Below are 23,726 nucleotides of genomic sequence, written 5' to 3'. Positions count from 1 at the left end.
AATGTTTTTTTGTGCTATAACTCAGCTTTTGGACAACAAGTGCTAACTGACGCTAAAGACATTAAAGCTAAATTAGCATTAGCACAATGTTTTTCTGTTCTGTAACTCGGCTTTTGGACAACAAGTGCTAACCGATCAACAGGCTGTCCCATCCATATCGATATCGATACCAAATATCGCTCCCAATATCAGCGAAACAAATCACAGTATATATGTGAAATCCCATTTATATGAATTTGTTCTTCGTACTTACTTGACCTTGATTTTGCTCACCTGGTACACATTTAGTTGAGTCTGAAACCTTGAATTCCTAAGTTGATGCAGCAGTGTAGGCTGGCTCCTGCCCCTGCAAACTCTCAATTATTTTCTCTTACGCACCCACTTGCCCCCGTGACTATAAATAGCATCATTTGTCTATAAAATTGTGATAGGTACACCTCTGCATAACATTGTGTCTTTATTAACATTCAAGACAACAAACAAAAAAAGAAATATGGATCAACTTACAACAAAAAACGCGAAAGTTCCATCGGAAACCTGAACCTCTGGCCTGGGGTCTATCGGAGCCTGCATACTTAGAAGATGGCGCCAATAATCCAAATCCATAATTTTTTAGGTTTAAACATACAGAACCAGTTAAAAAAAAGCTTGCAAAAAACATTATTGTGCTAACAGTATCGTAAAAGTTAACATACCATATTCTTCGGACTATAAGGCGCACTTAAAATCCTTTCATTTTCTCAAAAATCTACAGTGTGCCTAATGTATGGAATAAATCTGGTTGTGCTTACCGACCTGGAAGCAATTTTATTTGGTACATGGTGTAATGATAAGTGTGACCAGTAAAAGGCAGTCACACATAAGAGATAGGTGTGGACTGCAGGTTGACGCCAGTAAACAACACCAAAACTTTAAATTGAGAATATAGAACATGACACACAGCGCCCAAAAACTGTAAAAATGTTTTAGTACGACTTTGGTAAGCTATGAAGACTCACCGTTTGATGGATTGTCGGAGCCTGATGACTACCATAGTCAGATGTACTGTGCTGCAACATACGGTATCATTATTGTGTGTGTGTGTTTGTGTGTAAAGACCCCAAAATGGCACCTATTAGGATACATTATCTGGTGTTTGTTTTGCAATATTTAGCAAAACTAACTTTTTTACTTTCTGGTACCTGCCGATGTGTATTTGGGATCTGCATAAGTCCTGAAAATGTGTGCGCGATAACTTAGGACAAGTTTGCATTCTTCTAAGATGGCGCTAAGTATTAAAATGCAACATTTTTAGGTGAAAACATCAAATTAGCTAAATAGCTAGCATAAAACATTAGTATGCTAATGTTAGCATGATAACGTTAGCATGCTAATATAAGAGACCTTGGCATACTTCGAAGACGGCGCCAAGTATCAAAAATCATGTTTTTTAGGTTTAAACAAATTAAAGTAGCTAAGAGCTAGCAACAAATGTTAGCATGCTAATGTTCTTACAAGTGTGCTAATTGCTTGACAGTCACAAACCGTGATTTTTAGGTTTAAACATACAAAATTATCTTAAAAACCTAGCATAAAACGTTAGCATGTTAACCTTAGCATGATAACATAGAACGAGTTTGCATTCCTCTGAGATGGCGCTAAGTATTAAAATGCGCAATTTTTAGGTGAAAACATAAAATTAGCTAAAAAGCTAGCATAAAACGTTAGTATGCTAATGTTAGCCTGATAACTTTAGCATGATAATATAAGAGACCTTGCCATACTTCCAAGATGGCGCCAAGTACCAAAAATCATGATTTTTAGGTTTAAACAAATTAAAGTAGCTAAGAGCTAGCAACAAATGTTAGTATGCTAACATTCTTACAAGTTTGCTAATTGTTTGACAGTCACAAACCATGATTTTTAGGTTTAAACATAAACAATTGACTGAAAAGCTAGCATAAAACATTAGAATGTTAACATTAGCATGATAACACAGAACAAGTTTGCATTCTTCTAAGATGGCGCTAAGTATTCAAATGCACTATTTTTAGGTGAAAACATAAAATTAACTAAAAAGCTAGCATAAAATGTTATTATGCTAAGATAAGAGACCTTAGCATACTTCCAAGATGGCACCAAGTACCAAAAATCATGATTTTTAGGTTCAAACTCATTTTAAGTAGCCAATAGCTAGCAACAAATGTTAGCATGCTAATATTTTACACATGTACTAATTGCTTGACAGTCACAAACCATTATTTTTAGGTTTAAACATAAACAATTGGCTGAAAAACTCGCATACAATGTCAGCATGCTAACATGAGCTTGTTAATATAAGAATCGTTAGCATACTTCCAAGATGGCGCCAAGTATCAAAATTCATGATTTTTAGGTGTAAACAGATACAATTAGTTAAAAAGCTAGCATAAAACATTAGCATGCTAACATAAGAAACGTTAACATACTTCCAAGATGGCACGAAGTATCAACATTCATTTAGGTATAAACATACCCTTTTTTAATTCTGAATTCTTCATTGAACTATGAAATAATTGTTGTTGTCCTCCTTGCAGGAACCTTCACTCTACACAATAAAAGCTCTTTTCATTCTTGACAACGATGGCAACAGACTTCTGTCAAAGGTAAACAACTTCTATATTTAATATACAATACAGACTTCTGTCAAAGGTATTTAATATACATTATTATTGTATTATATTCTGTTTTCATCAGTACTGCGTGTATTCTTGTATTATATTATTAATAAAATATATATATTCATGTTTCTTTGTAGTACTACGACCCAGACTTGTACTCCTCCATGAAAGAGCAGAGGAACTTTGAGAAGAACATTTTTAACAAGACTCACAAAGCCGACAGTAAGTTCTTCTTTGTTTTGACACACATTATTGAACACATGACACCTCCAAGTGTCACACGGTGCCCCGAGTGTCACATTGTGCTCCGAGTGTCACATTGTGCCCCGAGTGTCACATGGTGCTCCGAGTGTCACATGGTGCTCCGAGTGTCACATTGGGACATTTGTCTTTAACCCTTCGTTAGACATAGTGACACACACGTAGTGACACACACATAGTGACACGCACATAGTGACAGCAACACCTACTGTAAATGTGTCCAGATAAACCTGAATTGGAGTCTCAAAGTGACATTCAGGAAACATTTAGTCATGTGACTGTCACTTATTGCCACCTGACTGTCACTTATTGTCACACGACTGCCACCTATTGTCACGTGACTGTCACTTATTGTCACGCGACTGTCACTTATTGTCACGTGAATTTCACTAATTGTCACGCGACTGTCAGTTATTGTCACGTGACTGTCACTTATTGTCACGTGACTGTCACTTATTGTCACCTGAATGTCACTAATTGTCACGCGAATGTTAGTTATTGTCACGTGACTGTCACATTATGTCACATGACTGTCACATTATGTCACATGACTGTCACTTATTGTCACTTGAATGTCACTAATTGTCACACGGCTGTCAGTTATTGTCACATGACTGTCACATGACTGTCACTTATTGTCACGTGACTGTCACTTATTGTCACACGACTGTCACTTATTGTCACACGACTGTCACATATTGTCACACGGCTGTCACTTATTGTCACGTGAATGTCACTAATTGTCACGTGAATGGCATTAATTGTCACGCGACTGTCAGTTATTGTCACGTGACTGTCACTTATTGTCACGCGACTGTCACTTATTGTTACACGACTGTCAGTTATTGTCACGTGACTGTCACATTATGTCACATGACTGTCACATTATGTCACACGACGCTCACTTATTGTCACGTGACTGTTACTTATTGTCACATGACTGTTACTTATTGTCACGTGACTGTCACTTACTGTCACTTGACTGTCACTTATTGTCACGCGACTGTCACATATTGTCACACGACTGTCACTTATTGTCACGCGAATGTCACTAATTGTCACGTGACTGTCAGTCCTTGTCACGTGACTGTCACATTATGTCACGTGACTGTCACATTATGTCACATGACTGTCACATTATGTCACATGACTGTCACATTATGTCACATGACGGCATGGCGAAGTTGATAGAGTGGCTGTGCCAGCAATCGGAGTGTTGCTGGTTACTGGGGTTCAACTCCCACCTTCTACCTTCTTAGTCACGTCCGTGGTGTCCTTGGGCAAGACACTTCACCCTTTGCCTCTGATGGCTGCTGGTTAGCGCCTTGCATGGCAGCTCCCGCCATCTGTGTGTGAATGTGTGTGTGAATGGGTAAATGTGGAAATACTGTCAAAGCGCTTTGAGTACCTTGAAGGTAGAAAAGCGCTATACAAGTATAACCCATTTATTATTTATTATTTATGACTGTCAGTTATTGTCACATGACTGTCACTTATTGTCACATGACTGTCACTTATTGTCTCGTGACTGTCACTTATTGTCACGCGACTGTCACTTATTGTCACGCGACTGTCACATATTGTCACACGACTGTCACAAGAATGTCACTAATTGTCACGCGACTGTCACTTATTGTCACACGACTGTCACTTATTGTCACGCGACTGTCACTTATTGTCACGCGACTGTCACTTATTATCACGCGACTGTCACTTATTGTTACGCGACTGTCACGCGACTGTCACTTAATGTCACGCGACTGTCACTTATTGTCATGCGACTGTCACTTAATGTCACGCGACTGTCACTTATTGTCACGCGACTGTCACTTATTGTCACACGACTGTCACTTATTGTCATGCGACTGTCATGCGACTGTCACTTATTGCGACTGTCACGCGACTGTCACTTATTGTCACGCGACTGTCACTTATTGTCACGCGACTGTCACTTATTGTCACGCGACTGTCACTTATTGTCACGCGACTGTCACTTATTGTCACGCGACTGTCACTCATTGTCACGCGACTGTCACTTATTGTCACGCGACTGTCACTTATTGTCACGCGACTGTCACTTATTGCCACTCGACCGTCACTTATTGCCACGCGACTGCAACCTATTGTCACGCGACTGTCACCTATTGTCACGTGACTCTCACTTATTGTCACTTGATGTGACTGCCACCTATTGTCACACATCTGCCACCTATTGACACGCGACTGCCACCTATTGTCACGCGACTGTCACTTATTGTCACGCGACTGTCACATATTGTCACGTGACGGTTATCTATTGTTACGCGACTGCCACTTACTGCGTTGCATGTGCGATACATGATGTCGTCATAATACATGATATAGTCATAATACATGATATAGTCATAATACATAATATCATCATAATACATAATGTCATAACAAAACATGATGTCGTCATAATACATGATGTCGTCATAATACATAATGTCATAATACATGATGACGTCATAATACATAATGTCATAATACATGATGTCATCATAATACATGATGTCGTCATAGTACATGATGTCATAATACATGATGTCATCACAATACATGATCTTGTCATAATTCATGATGTCATAATACATGATGTCTTAATATATGATGTCATCATAATACAGGATGTCATCATAATACCTGATGTTGTCATAATACATGGTGTCATCATAATACATAATGTCATAATACATAATGTCATAATACATGATGACATAATACATGATGTCATCATAATACATGATGTCATCATAGTACATGATGTCATAATACATGATGTCATAATACATGATGTCATCACAATACATGATGTCGTCATAATTCATGATGTCATAATACATGATGTCATCATAATACAGGATGTCATCATAATACCTGATGTTGTCATAATACATGGTGTCATCATAATACATGATGTCATAATAAGACATGATGTCATCATAGTACATGATGTCATCATAGTACATGATGTCATTATAGTACATGATGTTGTCATAATACCTAATGTCAGCATAATACATGTCATCATAATACATGATGTCGTCATAATACATGTTATCACAATACATGATGTCATCACAATACATGATGTCATCATAATACATGATGTCGTCGTAATTCATGATGTCATAATACATGATGTCATCATAATACAGGATTTCATCATAATACATGATGTTGTCATAATACATGGTGTCATCATAATACATGATGTCGTCATAATACATGATGTCATCATAATACATTATCTTTGCTCTGCCAGCATGTCTTGTAAAGCATTGGGAGCACAGCCCATAGGGGGCGCTACTAAAGTAATTGACAGTCTGTTAAGCCTCTGCTAAGCTTTTTAAAATATGTCTTGTTGTGAAATAAAATATTTTTGTCGTGTTTCTACTCAGATGAAATTGCTTTCCTAGAGGGCATGACCGTGGTCTACAAGAGCAGTATCGATCTTTTTCTCTACGTGGTCGGCAGCGCTCAGGAGAACGAGGTAGGATGCACTCGCCTGGTCCACTACCGTCCAAAGTGTGGCCCGGGGGCCATTTGTGTCCCGCAGCACATTCTGTAAATACTGTTTTAAAAGAAACATAAAAAGTATAGTAAACGAGCAAACAGGTGAAATGTAAGAATAAAAAGTTACAGCTCTAATAACTCAAAGCTGCCACGCAGGCTCTTTTGTTTTCTTTTAAACTGTCATTGCTAAGAAAATAATAATGAACCAAAATCAATGTTATCAATCCTTGACCTATTCAAAGCTCCAATCAGTTCCCTGCAAATAGTGCATGTTTTGTGTGTTTGCCACAAAAAGCAGATAAAACAAAAATATTTAAAAAATAAAAATAAACTTATAACGGGTAGATAGATCTGAAGTTGATCTATAGATGTAAGTGTTAAACGTAAAAATATTAATCTCCAGCGTTGATTTTTGTTGGTAAATGAGACGAGAGATGATCATCACACTTCAACATCTCTAACATGTAAATACTGCCTCTTTGCTAGGTCAGCTTTGCACATGAAAATTTGTTCTTCTTTGTCTTACCCTGGATAAATACATATATAAGTATGTGTCAACTAGGAAGTACATGTTTATGTACTACATTACCCAGAAGGCTTAGCGTTGCAGAACAAGAAGTAGATGGTTTGATCAATAAAGACTTGATATATTGTTGCACCTACACAACAACAAAGTGGTATTGGACAGTTGACACAAAGTTGCACATATTGGACAGTTGACACATGGTTGCACATTTTATTTATTTATTTATTTATTTACAGACAAACATAGTTTTGTATTTCATTATTGTTTATTTTGTTAATATCAGAGTCCGTTCTGCAAAAAGGTCATCCCTAGAAGCACACAGCTTATGGACAGGGACCCACAGTTAAAATATACATCATCATATAATATACGAAATACAATACAATACAATATATTTCAAAATCTACCCACCAAATACCCATTTACAATTTCATTTATAAATAAAAAAGGAATCTTTAAATCCACCAAATCAGTCTCAATATCCTATTATTCAATATTATTGAACATTTGACACAAAGTTGCACATATTGTACAGTTGACACAAAGTTGCACATATTGGACAATTGACACAAGGTTGCACATATTGGACAGTTGACACAAAATTGCACATATTGGACAGTTGACACAAAATTGCACATTTGGACAGTTGACATAAGGTTTCCCTATTGGACTGTTGACACAAGGTTGCACATTTTGGACAGTTAAAACAAAGTTTCATATATTGGACATTTGACACAAGGTTGCACATATTGGACAGTTGACACAAAATTGCACATATTGAACAGTTGACACAAGGTTGCACATATTGAACAGTTGACACAAGGTTGCACATTTTGAACAGTTGACACAAGGTTGCACATATTGGACAGTTGAAACAAGGTTGCACATATTGGACAGTTGACACAAGGTTGCACATTTTGGACAGTTGACACAAGTTTGCACATATTAGACAGTTGACACAAAGTTGCACATATTGAATAGTTGACACAAGGTTGCATATATTGGACATTTGACACAAGGTTGCACAATTGGACAGTTGACACAAAGTTACACATTATTGAACAGTTGACACAAAGTTTCAAATATTGGACAGTTGACACAATGTTGCACATTTTGGACAGTTGACACAGGTTTGCACATATTGGACAATTGACACAAGGTTGCACATATTGGACAGTTGACACAAAGTTGCACATATTGGACAGTTGACACAAGGTTTCACTATTGGACTGTTGACACAAGGTTGCACATTTAGCACAGTTGACACAAGGTTGCACATATTGGACAGTTGATACAAGGTTTCACTATTGGACTGTTGACACAAGGTTGCACATTTTGGACAGTTGACACAAGGTTGCACGTATTGGACAGTTGACACAAAGTTGCACATATTGGACAGTTAACCTAATAGTTGGAAAAAGGTGATTGCTGCACATATTGGACAGTTGACACAAGGTTGCACATTTTGGACAGTTGACACAAAGTTGCACATATTGGACAGTTGACGCAAGGTTGCACATATTGGACAGTTGACACAAGGTTGCACATTTTGGACAGTTGACACAAAGTTGCACACTATAGGACAGTTGACACAAAGTTGCACATATTGGACAGTTGACACAAAGTTGCACATATTGGACAGTTGACACAAAGTTGCACATATTGGACAGTTGACACAAAGTTGCACATATTGGACAGTTGACACAAGGTTTCACTATTGGACTGTTGACACAAGGTTGCACATTTAGCACAGTTGACACAAGGTTGCACATATTGGACAGTTGATACAAGGTTTCACTATTGGACTGTTGACACAAGGTTGCACATTTTGGACAGTTGACACAAGGTTGCACATATTGGACAGTTGACACAAAGTTGCACATATTGGACAGTTAACCTAATAGTTGGAAAAAGGTGATTGCTGCACATATTGGACAGTTGACACAAGGTTGCACATTTTGGACAGTTGACACAAAGTTGCACATATTGGACAGTTGACGCAAGGTTGCACATATTGGACAGTTGACACAAGGTTGCACATTTTGGACAGTTGACACAAAGTTGCACACTATAGGACAGTTGACACAAAGTTGCACATATTGGACAGTTGACACAAAGTTGCACATATTGGACAGTTGACACAAAGTTGCACATATTGGACAGTTGACACAAAGTTGCACATATTGGACAGTTAACACAAGGTTTCACTATTGGACTGTTGACACAAGGTTGCACATTTAGCACAGTTGACACAAGGTTGCACATATTGGACAGTTGATACAAGGTTTCACTATTGGACTGTTGACACAAGGTTGCACATTTTGGACAGTTGACACAAGGTTGCACAAATTGGACAATTGACACAAGGTTGCACATATTGGACAGTTGACACAAAGTTGCACATATTGGACAGTTGACACAAGGTTTCACTATTGGACTGTTGACACAAGGTTGCACATTTTGGACAGTTGACGCAAGGTTGCACATATTGGACAGTTGACACAAAGTTGCACATATTGGACAGTTAACCTAATAGTTGGAAAAAGGTGATTGCTGCACATATTGGACAGTTGACACAAGGTTGCACATTTTGGACAGTTGACACAAAGTTGCACATATTGGACAGTTGACGGAAGGTTGCACATATTGGACAGTTGACACAAGGTTGCACATTTTGGACAGTTGACACAAAGTTGCACACTATAGGACAGTTGACACAAAGTTGCACATATTGGACAGTTGACACAAAGTTGCACATATTGGACAGTTGACACAAAGTTGCACATATTGGACAGTTGACACAAAGTTGCACATATTGGACAGTTGACACAAGGTTGCACATATTGGACAGTTGACACAAAGTTGCACATCGACTTTGCGTGAAATAATAATCCTAATACTAACTATAATATTATTAATATTAATCATACTAATCCTAATATTAATCACAATAATCCTAATAATAATAATAATAATAATAATCCAAATATTAAACATAATAATCCTAATAGTACCGTATTTTCCGCACTATAAGACGCACCTAAAAACCTCCAATTTCCTCAAAAGCTGATAGTGCGCCTTATAATCCGGTGCGCCTTATATATGGACCAATATTGAGCCACAACAGGTCTCGCAACTACGGTAACTACGCCGACTTCGTTTTCCCCCTTCTACGGCTGCTTACCGTAGAAGAAGAAGCGCTTCTTCTTCTACGGGGGAAAATGAAGTCGGCGGCTGGTTAACGTAGAAGAAGAACTTCTTCTTCTACGGGGGAAAATGAAGTCGGCGGCTGCTTAACGTAGTTCTTCTTCTACGGGGGAAAATGAAGTCCCGTAGTTGCGAGACCTAAACTTTATGTAAAGACCCAAAAATGGCTCCTATTAAGAGACACGCTTACGACGCAGAGTTTAAACTCAAGGCGATCAGTCATGCAGTAGAACACGGGAATAGAGCAGCAGCGAGAGAATTTAACATTAACGAATCAATGATGCGGAAGTGGAGGAAGCAACATGATGACCTGCGCCAAGTAAAGAAGACTAAACAGAGTTTCCGAGGGAACAAAGCGAGATGGCTACAGTTGGAGGACAAACTCGAACAGTGGGTTGTTGAACAGAGAGCAGCAAGTAGAAGTATCAGTACAATCACTATTTGTTTTGTTGACATTCCCTTTAGCGCAGCTCCATCTAATGGATGCATAACGTAACTCCAGCCTCTACTGTAGCGTTTATTCTATGCGCCTTATAATGCGGTGCGCCTTATATATGAACAAAGTTTTAAAATAGGCCATTCATTGAAGGTGCGCCTTATAATCCGGTGCGCTTTATAGTGCGGAAAATACGGCAATCATAATAATCCTAATATTAACCATAATAATCCTAATATTAATCATAGTAATACTAATATCTACCATAATAATCATAATATTAATAATAATAATCCTAATATTAATCATAATACTACTAATATTAATCAGGATAATTCTCATGTATTATATTAATGTGCACAATCCTGCAGGGACTGAAGTGTAAAATGAGGAAGAGTGAAAGATGATTTGAGCAAACATAAACTTCCTAGATGGACACATGAACCAATATGATTTATAATCTATTTATTGATCGTTGATTTATTGATCATCCAGACTGACTCTTTTATTTTGTGTCCTCCAGTTAATGCTGACGTCTGTCCTCAATTGTCTCTTTGAGGCCCTTACTCACATCCTCAGGTAAGAACAACACAGTCGCACACACTAGTGTGTGTTGTTGTTCTGTAGTGTTGTTGTTAAACACAGTCACACATTTTACTTTGTTACATACTGTACACTAGTGTGTGTTGTTGTTGTTGTTAATCTCAGTCACACGTTTTACTTTGTTACATACTGTACACTAGTGTGTTTTTGTTGTTGTTGTTGTGTAGTGTTGTTGTTAAACATAGTCAGACTTTTGACTTTGTTACATACTGTACACTAGTGTGTGTTGTTGTTGTTGTTGTGTAGTGTTGTTGTTAAACACAGTTACACGTTTTACTTTGTTACATACTGTACACTAGTGTGTGTTTTTGTTGTTGTTCTTGTAGTTGTTGTTGTTGTTGTGTAGTGTTGTTGTTAAACATAGTCAGACTTTTGACTTTGTTACATACTGTACACTAGTGTGTGTTGTTGTTGTTGTTGTTGTGTAGTGTTGTTGTTAAACATAGTCAGACTTTTGACTTTGTTACATAATGTACACTAATGTGTGTTGTTGTTGTTGTGTAGTGTTGTTGTTAAACATAGTTTTTACTTTGTTACATAGTCCATAGTATAATCCATAGTATATTTACACTATATTTAAAGTATAAATATACTTTATATAAATGGATTTAAATGTACATATTCAGCATATTATTAAAGTGTAAATATATTTTATATAAATGGATTTAAATGTACATATTCAGCATATTATTAAAGTGTAAATATGTTTTATATAAATGGATTTAAACGTACATATTCTGCATGTTATTAAAGTGTAAATATATTTTATATAAATGGATTTAAACGTACATATTCTGCATGTTATTAAAGTGTAAATATATTTTATATAAATGGATCTAAACGTACATATTCTGCATGTTATTAAAGTTTAAATATATTTTATATAAATGGATTTAAACGTACATATTCTGCATGTTATTCAAGTGTAAATATATGTTATATAAATGATTTGAAAGTACATATTCTGCATGTTATTCAAGTGTAAATATATTTTATATAAATGAATTTAAACGTACATATTCAGCATATTATTCAAGTGTAAATAAATTTAGATTGTGTTTTTGCTGCAGAAAAAATGTGGAGCGCAGAAGTTTATTGGACAACATGGAAGGAGCATTTCTTGTTGTTGATGAAATCATCGATGGCGGGTAAGAAAGAATTCTACTGGTGATAATATTACCATATTGTACATACTGTACAATGTACTTCAGTATTACAATAATGTAGGATTGTCACATGTTCTTTGCAGAGTGATTCTGGAGAGCGATCCTCAGCAGGTCCTCCAAAAGGTCAATTACAAGGTAACCTTTAGTACTTTCAATAAACACGGTCCAGTAAACGAGTACTTTTCTCAAATGAGTACTTTTCTCAAACAAGTACTTTTTCTCAAACGAGTACTTTTCTCAAACGAGTACTTTTCTCAAACGAGTACTTTTCACAAACGGGTACTTTTTCTCAAACAAGTACTTTTTCTCAAACAAGTACTTTTTCTCAAACGAGTTATTTTCTCAAACGAGTACTTTTCTCAAACGAGTACTTTTCTCAAACGAGTACTTTTTCTCAAACGAGTACTTTTTCTCAAACAAGTACTTTTTCTCAAACGAGTACTTTCTCAAACGAGTACTTTTTCTCAAACGAGTACTTTTCTCAATCGAGTACTTTTGTCAATCGAGTACTTTTCTCAATCGAGTACTTTTTCTCAAACGAGTACTTTTTTCATTCGAGTACTTTTTTCATGATAGTACTTTTCTCAAACAAGTACTTTTCTCAAACAAGTACTTTTTCTCTTAACGAGTACTTTTCTCAATCGAGTACTTTTTCTAACAAGTAATTTTCTAAATCGAGTACTTTTTCTCAAACGAGTACTTTTTTATTGCGAGTACTTTTCTCAAACAAGTACTTTTTCTCTAACGAGTACTTTAGGATAGGATAGGGATAGGATAGGTATTTTATTGTCATTGCACAAGTACAACGAAACTTTGTTTTCAGCACAGTTTTTCTCAAGTGATTACTTATTCAAAAGAGTACTTTTTTTAAACGAGGACTTTTTCTCAAACGAGTACTTTTTTCATGCGAGTACTTTTCTCAAACAAGTATTTTTTCTCTAACGAGTACTTTTTCTCAAGCGATTACTTATTCAAAAGAGTACTTTTTTCAAACGAGTACTTTTTCTCAAACAAGTACTTTTTCAAATGCCTTGTTGCTTTGCTCACTGCTTCCTTTTCTTCCACTCAAAATTTCTCTTCTTCTTCCCGTCGCCTCTGATTGGCGCCAGCTTGCATCAGAAGCCGCCTACGGTTTTGTGCTTTTTGATCACATGACCGCTAACCTGCAGACAGACAAGAGCCAGCTGTCGTAGCCACAGACGGGGAGAGAAAGAGAGGTAGAGGAGTGGAGAGGGAGAGAGAATGCGTGACTAACAGCAGCTCGTCCGTAGGGCTGGGCGATACGGCAGGAAACTGTATGAGCATATAGGGGTTTATATCCATAATTATTGATAAGTTTCGGACCTGTGGAAAACAAGCAGCAGGAGATAAATATGTTTCATTTCAAATGTAACTTCCCATGGTTATAACCCCTCAGCTATCAAGGCAGAAAGGAAACGTCAACACAAACATGGAAAACGCAATGTCAAGAAAATAGTAAAATTGAACACTTAACAATAAGCTCTTAAAATGAATGTGCAAAAATAAGGAATATGTAAGAACTTCCTAATAAAGTGTAAGAAAGGGTGAAAATGTAAACATAAACAAGCCTGAGAAGAACTACCATATTTTCCAGAATATAGAGCGCACTTGTATATAAGCCACGGCCACTACATTTTAGAAAAAAATATGTTTCCATATATTAGCTGCACTGGACTATAAGTCTCAGATATATATGCAGTGAAATGACTTATTTACACAGAAATGACTTGTCCAGGGTGTACCCCGCCTTCCGCCCGATTGTAGCTGAGATAGGCTCCAGCGCCCCCCGCGACCCCGAAGGGAATAAGCGGTAGAAAATGGATGGATGGATGTTTATTTATATATACCTTAATTATATCCAAACGGTGTCTGTAACACCGGCAGTAAAACGGCTGATCAAACAAAACGTCAGTCGTCGTCATGGACCCGCTAGCTGCGCAACCTAGCTCTCCAATCAGCTACACAGACTCAACAACTCCACGGTGACGTTTTGGTGAATTTACTGAGGAATTTGTGAAAGTGAAACAATCCAAAAAAAATACCATTGTAAGTTAATAATACTAACACAGACACTCGTAAACGTGTTAGCATATTAGCTAATGCTAACGAGGCTAGCTTGATAACATACGATAGCACGTGCAAATATGCATGGAAACACTCCTACAGACATCACCCATGCTTTAGTAAGTAAGAATTGTTTGTTATATTGTAAAACTTACCGACGAGCGACGAATGAAGAATCCATACGAGTAGAACCGCTATGGACGGTTCAAGGCATCAAAAGAGGAAGTACATTTTTAACCCGCAGCACCTGCAGGGAGCGAACTCGTCCAAACAATGGCGCCGTAGCACAAACGATAACAAACGTTTTCAGTGTCTTTGCTCGAGTTTAATGAAAATAGTCGCACCATTTTATAAGCCGCAGGGTGCAAAGCTTAGGGGAAAACAAGCAGCGGCTCATAGTCTGGAATTGACGGTATTTCCTGCAGGTTTAGTGTCAGGAAGTTACAGCTGTGGTCTAAAGGGTGAGCGAAGGTGGTGTGGTATTAGCGGTCTTGCCTTGCATCACTTACAGACCACTTGATAGTTGATACTGTTACCTGATTGGCTGTTAGCGTGTCAAGTGATCACCCTCTGCGTTGCTGGGTTACTAGAGAGCGAGTGTCTTTGTTCATGCAACCAACCTTGCTTCCATACTTCTGCTTTCTTACGACCGAGACAATTGTTATATTCAACGTTTCCTCAAACGCAGTTTTTATTGATATCGATTACGTGTCTATCGTGATATATACTGATATCGTTTTATCGCCCAGCCCTCCTTGTGAATATTGCTCCTTATTAATAATAATCATTTGGATGTGTCACATGTTGGAGGGATGTAATGCACAAAGCAGCCTGTGTGTGGCACACTTTCACTAATTTTTAGACAAGCAAACCTTCTTGTCACTTCAGGAGGAACAAGTTTCATATTTGAATATGATTTATGACACGTTGTTATAGTTGTGTAATAATCCATAAACTGTAACTAAAATATGATTTATGACACGTTGTTATAGTTGTGTAATAATCCATAAACTATAACTAAAATATGATTTATGACACGTTGTTATAGTTGTGTAATAATCCATAAGCTATAACTAAAATATGATTTATGACACGTTGTTATAGTTGTGTAATAATCCATAAACTATAACTAAAATATGATTTATGACACGTTATTGTTGTGTAATAATCCATAATATATAACTAAAATATGATTTATGACACATTGTTATAGTTCTGTAAGAATCCTTAAACTATAACTAAAATATGATTTATGACACGTTATAGTTGTGTAATAATCCATAAACTATAACTAAAATATGATTTATGACACGTTATTATAGTTGTGTAATAATCCATAAACTATAACTAAAATATGATTTATGACACGTTGTTATAGTTGTGTAATAATCCATAAACTATAACTAAAATATGATTTATGACACGTTGTTATAGTTGTGTAATAATCCATAAACTATAACTAAAATATGATTTATGACACGTTATAGTTGTATAATAATCCATAAACTATAACTAAAATATGATTTATAACATGTTATAGTTGTATGATAATGCATAAACTATAACAAAAATATGATTTATGACATGTTGTTATAGTGGTATAATAATCCATAAACTATAACTAAAATATGATTTATGACATGTTGTTATAGTCGTGTAATAATCCATAAACTATAACCAAAATATGATTTCTGACATGTCATAGTCGTATAATAATCCATAAACTATAACTAAAATATGATTCATGACATGTTATAGTCGTATCATAATCCATAAACTATAACTAAAATATGATTTATGACATGTAGTTGTATAATAATCCATAAACTATAACTAAAATATGATTCATGACATGTTATAGTCGTATAATAATCCATAAACTATAACTAAAATATGATTTATGACATGTTATAGTCCTATAATAATCCATGAACTATAACTAAAGTATGATTTATGACATGTGATAGTCGTATAATAATCCATAAACTATAACTAAAATGTCATTTATGACATGTTGTTAGAGTCATATAATAATACATAAACGATAACTAAAATATGATTTATGACATGTTATAGTTGTATAATAATACATAAACGATAACTAAAATATGATTTAAGACATGTTATAGTTGTATAATAATACATAAACATATCTAAAATATGATTTGTGACATGTTGCAGTTGTATAATAATACATAAACATAACTAAAATATGATTTGTGAAATGTTATAGTTGTATAATAATCCCTAAACTATAACTAAAATATGACATGTTATAGTCATATAATAATCCATAAACTATAACTAAAATATGATTTATAACATGTTAAAGTTGTATAATATTCCATAAACTATAACTAAAATACGAGTTATGACATTTTGTTAGTCGTATAATAATCTATAATATATAACTAAAATATGATTTATGACATGTTATAGTCGCATAATAATCCATGAACTATAACTAAAATATGATATGATATGTTATAGTCGCATAATAATCCATGAACTATAACTAAAATATGATATGATATGTTATAGTCATATAATAATCCATAAACTATAAAATATGATTCATGACTTGTTGTCATGAATTTCTCCCAGGGATCAATAAAGTACTTTCTATTTTATTCTATTCTATTATAGTCATATAATAATCCATGAACTATAACTAAAATATGATTTATGACACGTTGTTATGGTTGTGTAATAAGCCATAAACTATAACTAAAATATGATTTATGACATGTTATAGTCGTATAATAATCCATAAACTATAACTAAAATATGATTTATGAGTTTGGTATAGTCGTATAATAATCCATGAACTATAACTAAAATATAATTTATGACATGTTGTTATAGTCGTATAATAATCCATGAACTATAACTAAAATATGGTTTATGACATGTAGTTATAGTCGTATAATAATCCATAAACTATAACTAAAATATGATTTACGACACGTTGTTATAGTCGTATAATAATCCATAAACTATAACTAAAATATGATTTACGACACGTTGTTATAGTCGTATAATAATCTATAAACTATAACTAAAGTGACATGTTAGAGTAATATAATTAATTAAAATCAATGTGATGTAGTACTGCACATTGGCCACTAGGTGTGAGTAATGTTCATAAGAAGACAACATTTGTCTTTTTACAGTTCAAAGAAAAATGAATAAACGTAAACAAAGTAGAAATGTGATATTTGCCAAAGTGTTGTTAGCATTATATCCCTCTCTCTTCGTCTTTTACAACATAATCATGTACACTATGCCCGTGTGTAACACACACGCACGCACACACACGTACACGCACACACACACACACAGAGACACACACGTTTTCCATTGTTTCTTGACTTTCATTAATTTCTTTCTTTCCTCTTCTAGGTGGACGACAACCCACTGTCTGAACAAAGTGTCGCCCAGGTAACACACACATGCACGCGCATGCACACACACGCACACACTGCATGTGTTTATTATCTACCGCATGATCATTACTGCATTAACACTGCAAGATACTGACTAAGCCATAAAGCTGTATTAATATTATATGACTATTATTATATATATTTATTAGAGATGCGTGGTTTGCGGACAGAACCGCGGAGTCCGCGGATAATCCGCGGGTCGGGCAGATGCATGACGAAAAAAATAGATTTTAAATAGATTCGGGCAGGTGAACCAATTCTCTCGAATGTCTGCTGATTTTCACCCAATCAACAATAATAAGGGTGTGCCGTGTTGGTACTGCCTTTATCACCCTCTACAACATGTACAGCCAGCGTGCTAGCCCAGCCACATGTTGTAGGCGGCATCTGCTTGCACACGTAAGTGACAGCAAGGCATACTTGGTCCACAGCCATACAGGTTACACTGACGGTGGCCGTATAAAACAACTTTAACACTCTTAATATGTGCCACACTATGAACCCACACCAAACAAGAATGACAAACACATTTCGGGAGAACATCCACACCGTGAGACAACATAAACACAACAGAACAAATACCCAGAACACCTTGCAGTCTTAACTCTTCCTGGCTGAAATATACACCCCCGCTACCACCAAACCCCGCCCACCTCAACCGACGCACGGAGGGGGGTGGGGGGGGGTTTGATGTGTGGGGGCGCAGTGTAGGGGGGGCGGGGTTTGGTGGTAGCGGGGTGTATATTTCAGCCAGAAAGAGTTAGGACTGCAAGGTGTTCTGGGTATTTGTTCTGTTGTGTTTATGTTGTGTTTATGTTGTCTCACGGTGCGGATGTTCTCCCGAAATGTGTTTGTCATTCTTGTTTGGTGTGGGTTCACAGTGTGGCATATATTAAGAGTGTTAAATTTTTTTTATACGGTCACCGTCAGTGTAACCTGTATGGCTGTGGACCAGGTATGCCTTGCTGTCACTTACGTGTGCAGGCAGAAGCTGTCATGCTGTCTGTACATGTTGTAGCGGGTGATAAAGGCAGTTCCATCACAGCACGCCCTAATTATTGCTGTTAGGGTGCGACCCCTGCTCTATATTATATATATAACAACGGGCGGGTGGTTGTGGTTTTGATAAAATGTTAGTTCAGTTGGATGGCGGGTGGATGACGACTTTTGTGATGCGGATGCGGATGAAATAATTGCCTATCCGCGCATCTCTAATATTTATATATAATAATATTAATATTATATGACTATTATTATATATTCATATATAATAATATTAGTATTATAGGACTATTATTATATATATTCATATATAATAATTAGGGATGTCCGATAATGGCTTTTTGCCGATATCCGATATGCCGATATTGTCCAACTCTTTAATTACCGATACCGATATCAACCGATATATACAGTCGTGGAATTAACACATTATTATGCCTAATTTGGACAACCAGGTATGGTGAAGATAAGGTACTTTTTAAAAAAATGAATCAAATAAAATAAGATAAATAAATTAAAAACATTTTCTTGAATAAAAAAGAAAGTAAAACAATATAAAAACAGTTACATAGAAACTAGTAATTAATGAAAATTTGTAAAATTAACTGTTAAAGGTTAGTATTATTAGTGGACCAGCAGCACGCACAATCATGTGTGCTTACGGACTGTATCCCTTGCAGACTGTATTGATATTTATTGATATATAATGTAGGAACCAGAATATTAATAACAGAAAGAAACAACCCTTTTGTGTGAATGAGTGTAAATGGGGGAGGGAGGTTTTTTGGGTTGGTGCAGTAATTGTAAGTGTATCTTGTGTTTTTATGTGGATTTAATAAAAATAAAAATAAAAAAACGATACAGATAATAAAAAAAACGATACCGATAATTTCCGATATTACATTTTAAAGCATTTATCGGCTGATAATATCGGCAGACCGATATTATCGGACATCTCTAATAATAATATTAATATTATATGACTATTATTATATATTCATATATAATAATATTAATATTATATGACTACTATATATTCATATATATTAATATTCATATTATTATATATTCATATATAATAATATTTATATTATATGAATAATATTGTATAATCATATATAATATTAGTATTTATTAATATTATTATACATGTTCATGTATACTAATATTCATATTATATGACCATTATTATATATTCATATATAATAATATTAATATTATATATTAAATAAATGATAAATGGGTTATACTTGTATAGCGCTTTTCTACTTTCAAGGTACTCAAAGCGCTTTGACAGTATTTCCACATTCACCCATTCACACACACATTCACACACTGATGGCGGGAGCTGCCATGCAAGGCGCTAACCAGCAGCCATCAGAGGCAAAGGGTGAAGTGTCTTGCCCAAGGACACAACGGACGTGACTAGGAAGGTAGAAGGTGGGAATTGAACCCCAGTAACCAGCAACACTCCGATTGCTGGCACAGCCACTCTATCAACTTCGCTACGCCGTGATAAATTTAATATTATATATTCATATATAATCATATTTATATTATATGAATAATATTATATAATCATATATTATAATATTAATATTATATGAATATTATGTATTCATATATAATAATATTCATATTGATAAAGTGTATTTTGATATTTGACTAAGTTTGTGCAAATCTTTCAACTTTCTGTCTTTTTTTCTTGCTTGAACCTCACAGCACATCAGTGACAAACTGACTCTGACTTCTAATGTAAGTTTGACTAACTCTTCATCAATGACTTAGTCTGCTTTACTAATAGAAAAGTGTTTCCTGTGTCGTCATGATTCAGGAATGTGTTGAGTCTGCCCTCCAGTGGCCATGTTGTGCTATTGCACTAACTCTTCTGTTTCCTAACATGGGAAATATCTCAACGTTACTTCTTTCATCTTAGTCAAGTACAACATCCAAGTACTTTCTTGTCACTACTTCCACTTATTGCACACCTATGTACTCAAAATACTTCGCATGTCAATGAAAACTTTGACTGTGTACTAAAACAATTACTATCTTTGTCTACTAGTACTAATATATCACAAAGATGTATTCTGTAAAAGTAGTAATATATGCTACAGTTCTATTCTGTACTAGTAATAGTACACATAAAAGAGTAAATTGTGTGTTTGTTTCAGGTACTGCAGTCGGCAAAGGAGCAGTAGTAGTATTACAAGTAGTATAAATACACACTAAGGTAGTAAACTGTATGTGTTTCAGGTACTGCAGTCGGTAAAGAGCAGTAGTAGTATTACAAGTAGTATAAGTACACATTAAGGTAGTAAATTGTGTTTGTTTCAGGTACTGCAGTCGGCAAAGGAGCAGTAGTAGTATTACAAGTAGTATAAGTACACATTAAGGTAGTAAATTGTGTGTGTTTCAAGTACTGCAGTCGGCAAAGGAGCAGCAGTAGTATTACAAGTAGTATAAGTACACATTAATGTAGTAAACTGTATGTGTTTCAGGTACTGTAGTCGGAGCAGTAGTAGTATAAGTACACATTAAGGTAGTAAACTATGTGTGTTTCAGGTACTGCAGTCGGCAAAGGAGCAGTTGTAGTATTACAAGTTGTATAAGTACACATTAAGGTAGTAAACTGTATGTGTTTCAGGTACTGTAGTCGGAGCAGTAGTAGTATAAGTACACATTAAGGTAGTAAACTATGTGTGTTTCAGGTACTGCAGTCGGCAAAGGAGCAGTTGTAGTATTACAAGTTGTATAAGTACACATTAAGGTAGTAAACTGTATGTGTTTCAGGTACTGTAGTCGGAGCAGTAGTAGTATAAGTACACATTAAGGTAGTAAACTATGTGTGTTTCAGGTACTGCAGGCGGCAAAGGAGCAGTTGTAGTATTATAAGTAGTATAAGTACACATTAAGGTAGTAAACTGTGTGTGTTTCAAGTACTGCAGTCGGCAAAGGAGCAGCAGTAGTATTACAAGTAGTATAAGTACACATTAATGTAGTAAACTGTATGTGTTTCAGGTACTGTAGTCGGAGCAGTAGTAGTATAAGTACACATTAAGGTAGTAAACTATGTGTGTTTCAGGTACTGCAGTCGGCAAAGGAGCAGTTGTAGTATTACAAGTTGTATAAGTACACATTAAGGTAGTAAACTGTATGTGTTTCAGGTACTGTAGTCGGAGCAGTAGTAGTATAAGTACACATTAAGGTAGTAAACTATGTGTGTTTCAGGTACTGCAGTCGGCAAAGGAGCAGTTGTAGTATTACAAGTTGTATAAGTACACATTAAGGTAGTAAACTGTATGTGTTTCAGGTACTGTAGTCGGAGCAGTAGTAGTATAAGTACACATTAAGGTAGTAAACTATGTGTGTTTCAGGTACTGCAGGCGGCAAAGGAGCAGTTGTAGTATTATAAGTAGTATAAGTACACATTAAGGTAGTAAACTGTGTGTGTTTCAAGTACTGCAGTCGGCAAAGGAGCAGTAGTAGTATTACAAATAGTATAAGTACACATTAAGGTAGTAAACTGTATGTGTTTCAGGTACTGTAGTCTGAGCAGTAGTAGTATAAGTACACATTAAGGTAGTAAACTGTGTGTGTTTCAAGTACTGCAGTTGGCAAAGAGCAGTAGTAGTATTACAAATAGTATAAGTACACATTAAAGTAGTAAACTGTGTGTGTTTCAGGTACTGCAGTCAGCAAAGGAGCAGATCAAATGGTCCATTCTGAAGTAAGAAGTACACAGTTTGTTTACAAAAAAACACCAAAGGGAAAATCTTTCTGCAGTTTATTTGTGTATTACTGTCATCGCACAACATGATTGTACTTATGAAGTACTTTGTAAAAAAGGACATTGTTGTGTACTACATGTGTTTCATGTACTTGTTACAAGTTGAAGTATTGAAGAGGTATAATGTACATATTAGAGTTGATCAATATTCATTATTGGGAAGCTAGAAGAAAAGTATTTAAATGTTACGTCCTTCATAAAAAAAATATATTTTGCAGTATAAAAGTACATGTAGAGAACTAATAAAATATTTTTCTGCCCTCAAGTGTGTTTTTATTTATTGAAGATTTCACAAGATCAAATTGACTCCTGGTTGACACTCCTGATAAAGTTTGTTGTTCTTTCTTCACCATGGAAAGTTTGACGTCTTAAAGGGAAATTACATTTGATTTATTTTTGTAGTAAACAACTCACATCTACAGTATATATATTACATATATTTTTTTTTATTTTAAAAAAAAAAAATATATATATATATATATATATATACACATATATATAGCCATACATATATGTAAAAAATATTCATATATATGTATGTAGAGTGAATGAATGATGGGTTCTCACTTCTCTGTGAAGCTCTTTGAGTGTCTAGAAAAGCGCTACATAAATCTAATCCATTTTTATTATATATGTATTTATATATGTAAATATGTGTATATACATACATATACGTATATAGACATATACAGTATATATATTCGTATATGAATACATATGTGTATATATATACATGAATAAGTATGTATATATAAGTACATGTGTATATATATATACATACATACATATATAAATATACATGCATATGTACATACTGTACATATTTATATATGCATACATATATACGTATATTAACATATATACATGTATGTTTATTTATGTATATATATATATATATTAGGACTGAATCTTTGGGTGTCCCACGATTCGATTCAATATCGATTCTTGGGGTCACGATTCGATTCAAAATTGATTTTTTTTTCAATTCAACACGATTCTCGATTCGAAAACGATTTTTTCCCGATTCA

The 23,726-nt window shown here is 35.2% G+C and overlaps 1 protein-coding gene across 2 annotated transcripts in view; it reads left to right on the top strand.

The window, feature by feature from the left end:
* Positions 1-22,957, top strand: part of copz2 (COPI coat complex subunit zeta 2) — a 29,265-nt gene extending 6,308 nt beyond the window's left edge. The window contains exons 2-10 of one of the 2 annotated variants that reach the window (XM_062049474.1): positions 2,556-2,624; positions 2,777-2,861; positions 6,323-6,414; positions 11,130-11,185; positions 12,280-12,357; positions 12,459-12,510; positions 17,863-17,901; positions 20,631-20,663; positions 22,595-22,957. In XM_062049474.1, the coding sequence (XP_061905458.1) occupies positions 2,556-2,624; positions 2,777-2,861; positions 6,323-6,414; positions 11,130-11,185; positions 12,280-12,357; positions 12,459-12,510; positions 17,863-17,901; positions 20,631-20,663; positions 22,595-22,642 (552 nt within the window). In that variant the 3' untranslated portion in view covers positions 22,643-22,957. The remainder of the gene's footprint in view (positions 1-2,555; positions 2,625-2,776; positions 2,862-6,322; positions 6,415-11,129; positions 11,186-12,279; positions 12,358-12,458; positions 12,511-17,862; positions 17,902-20,630; positions 20,664-22,594) is intronic. The other variant, XM_062049475.1, reaches the window with a different exon arrangement.
* Positions 22,958-23,726: the final 769 nt, after the last annotated feature.

The sequence above is a fragment of the Entelurus aequoreus genome, linkage group LG06 (genome assembly GCF_033978785.1).
Source record: "Entelurus aequoreus isolate RoL-2023_Sb linkage group LG06, RoL_Eaeq_v1.1, whole genome shotgun sequence".
Taxonomy (NCBI): domain Eukaryota; kingdom Metazoa; phylum Chordata; class Actinopteri; order Syngnathiformes; family Syngnathidae; genus Entelurus; species Entelurus aequoreus.
The sequence above is the reverse complement of the archived record's forward strand: the minus strand, read 5'-3'. Positions and strand labels throughout refer to the sequence as shown.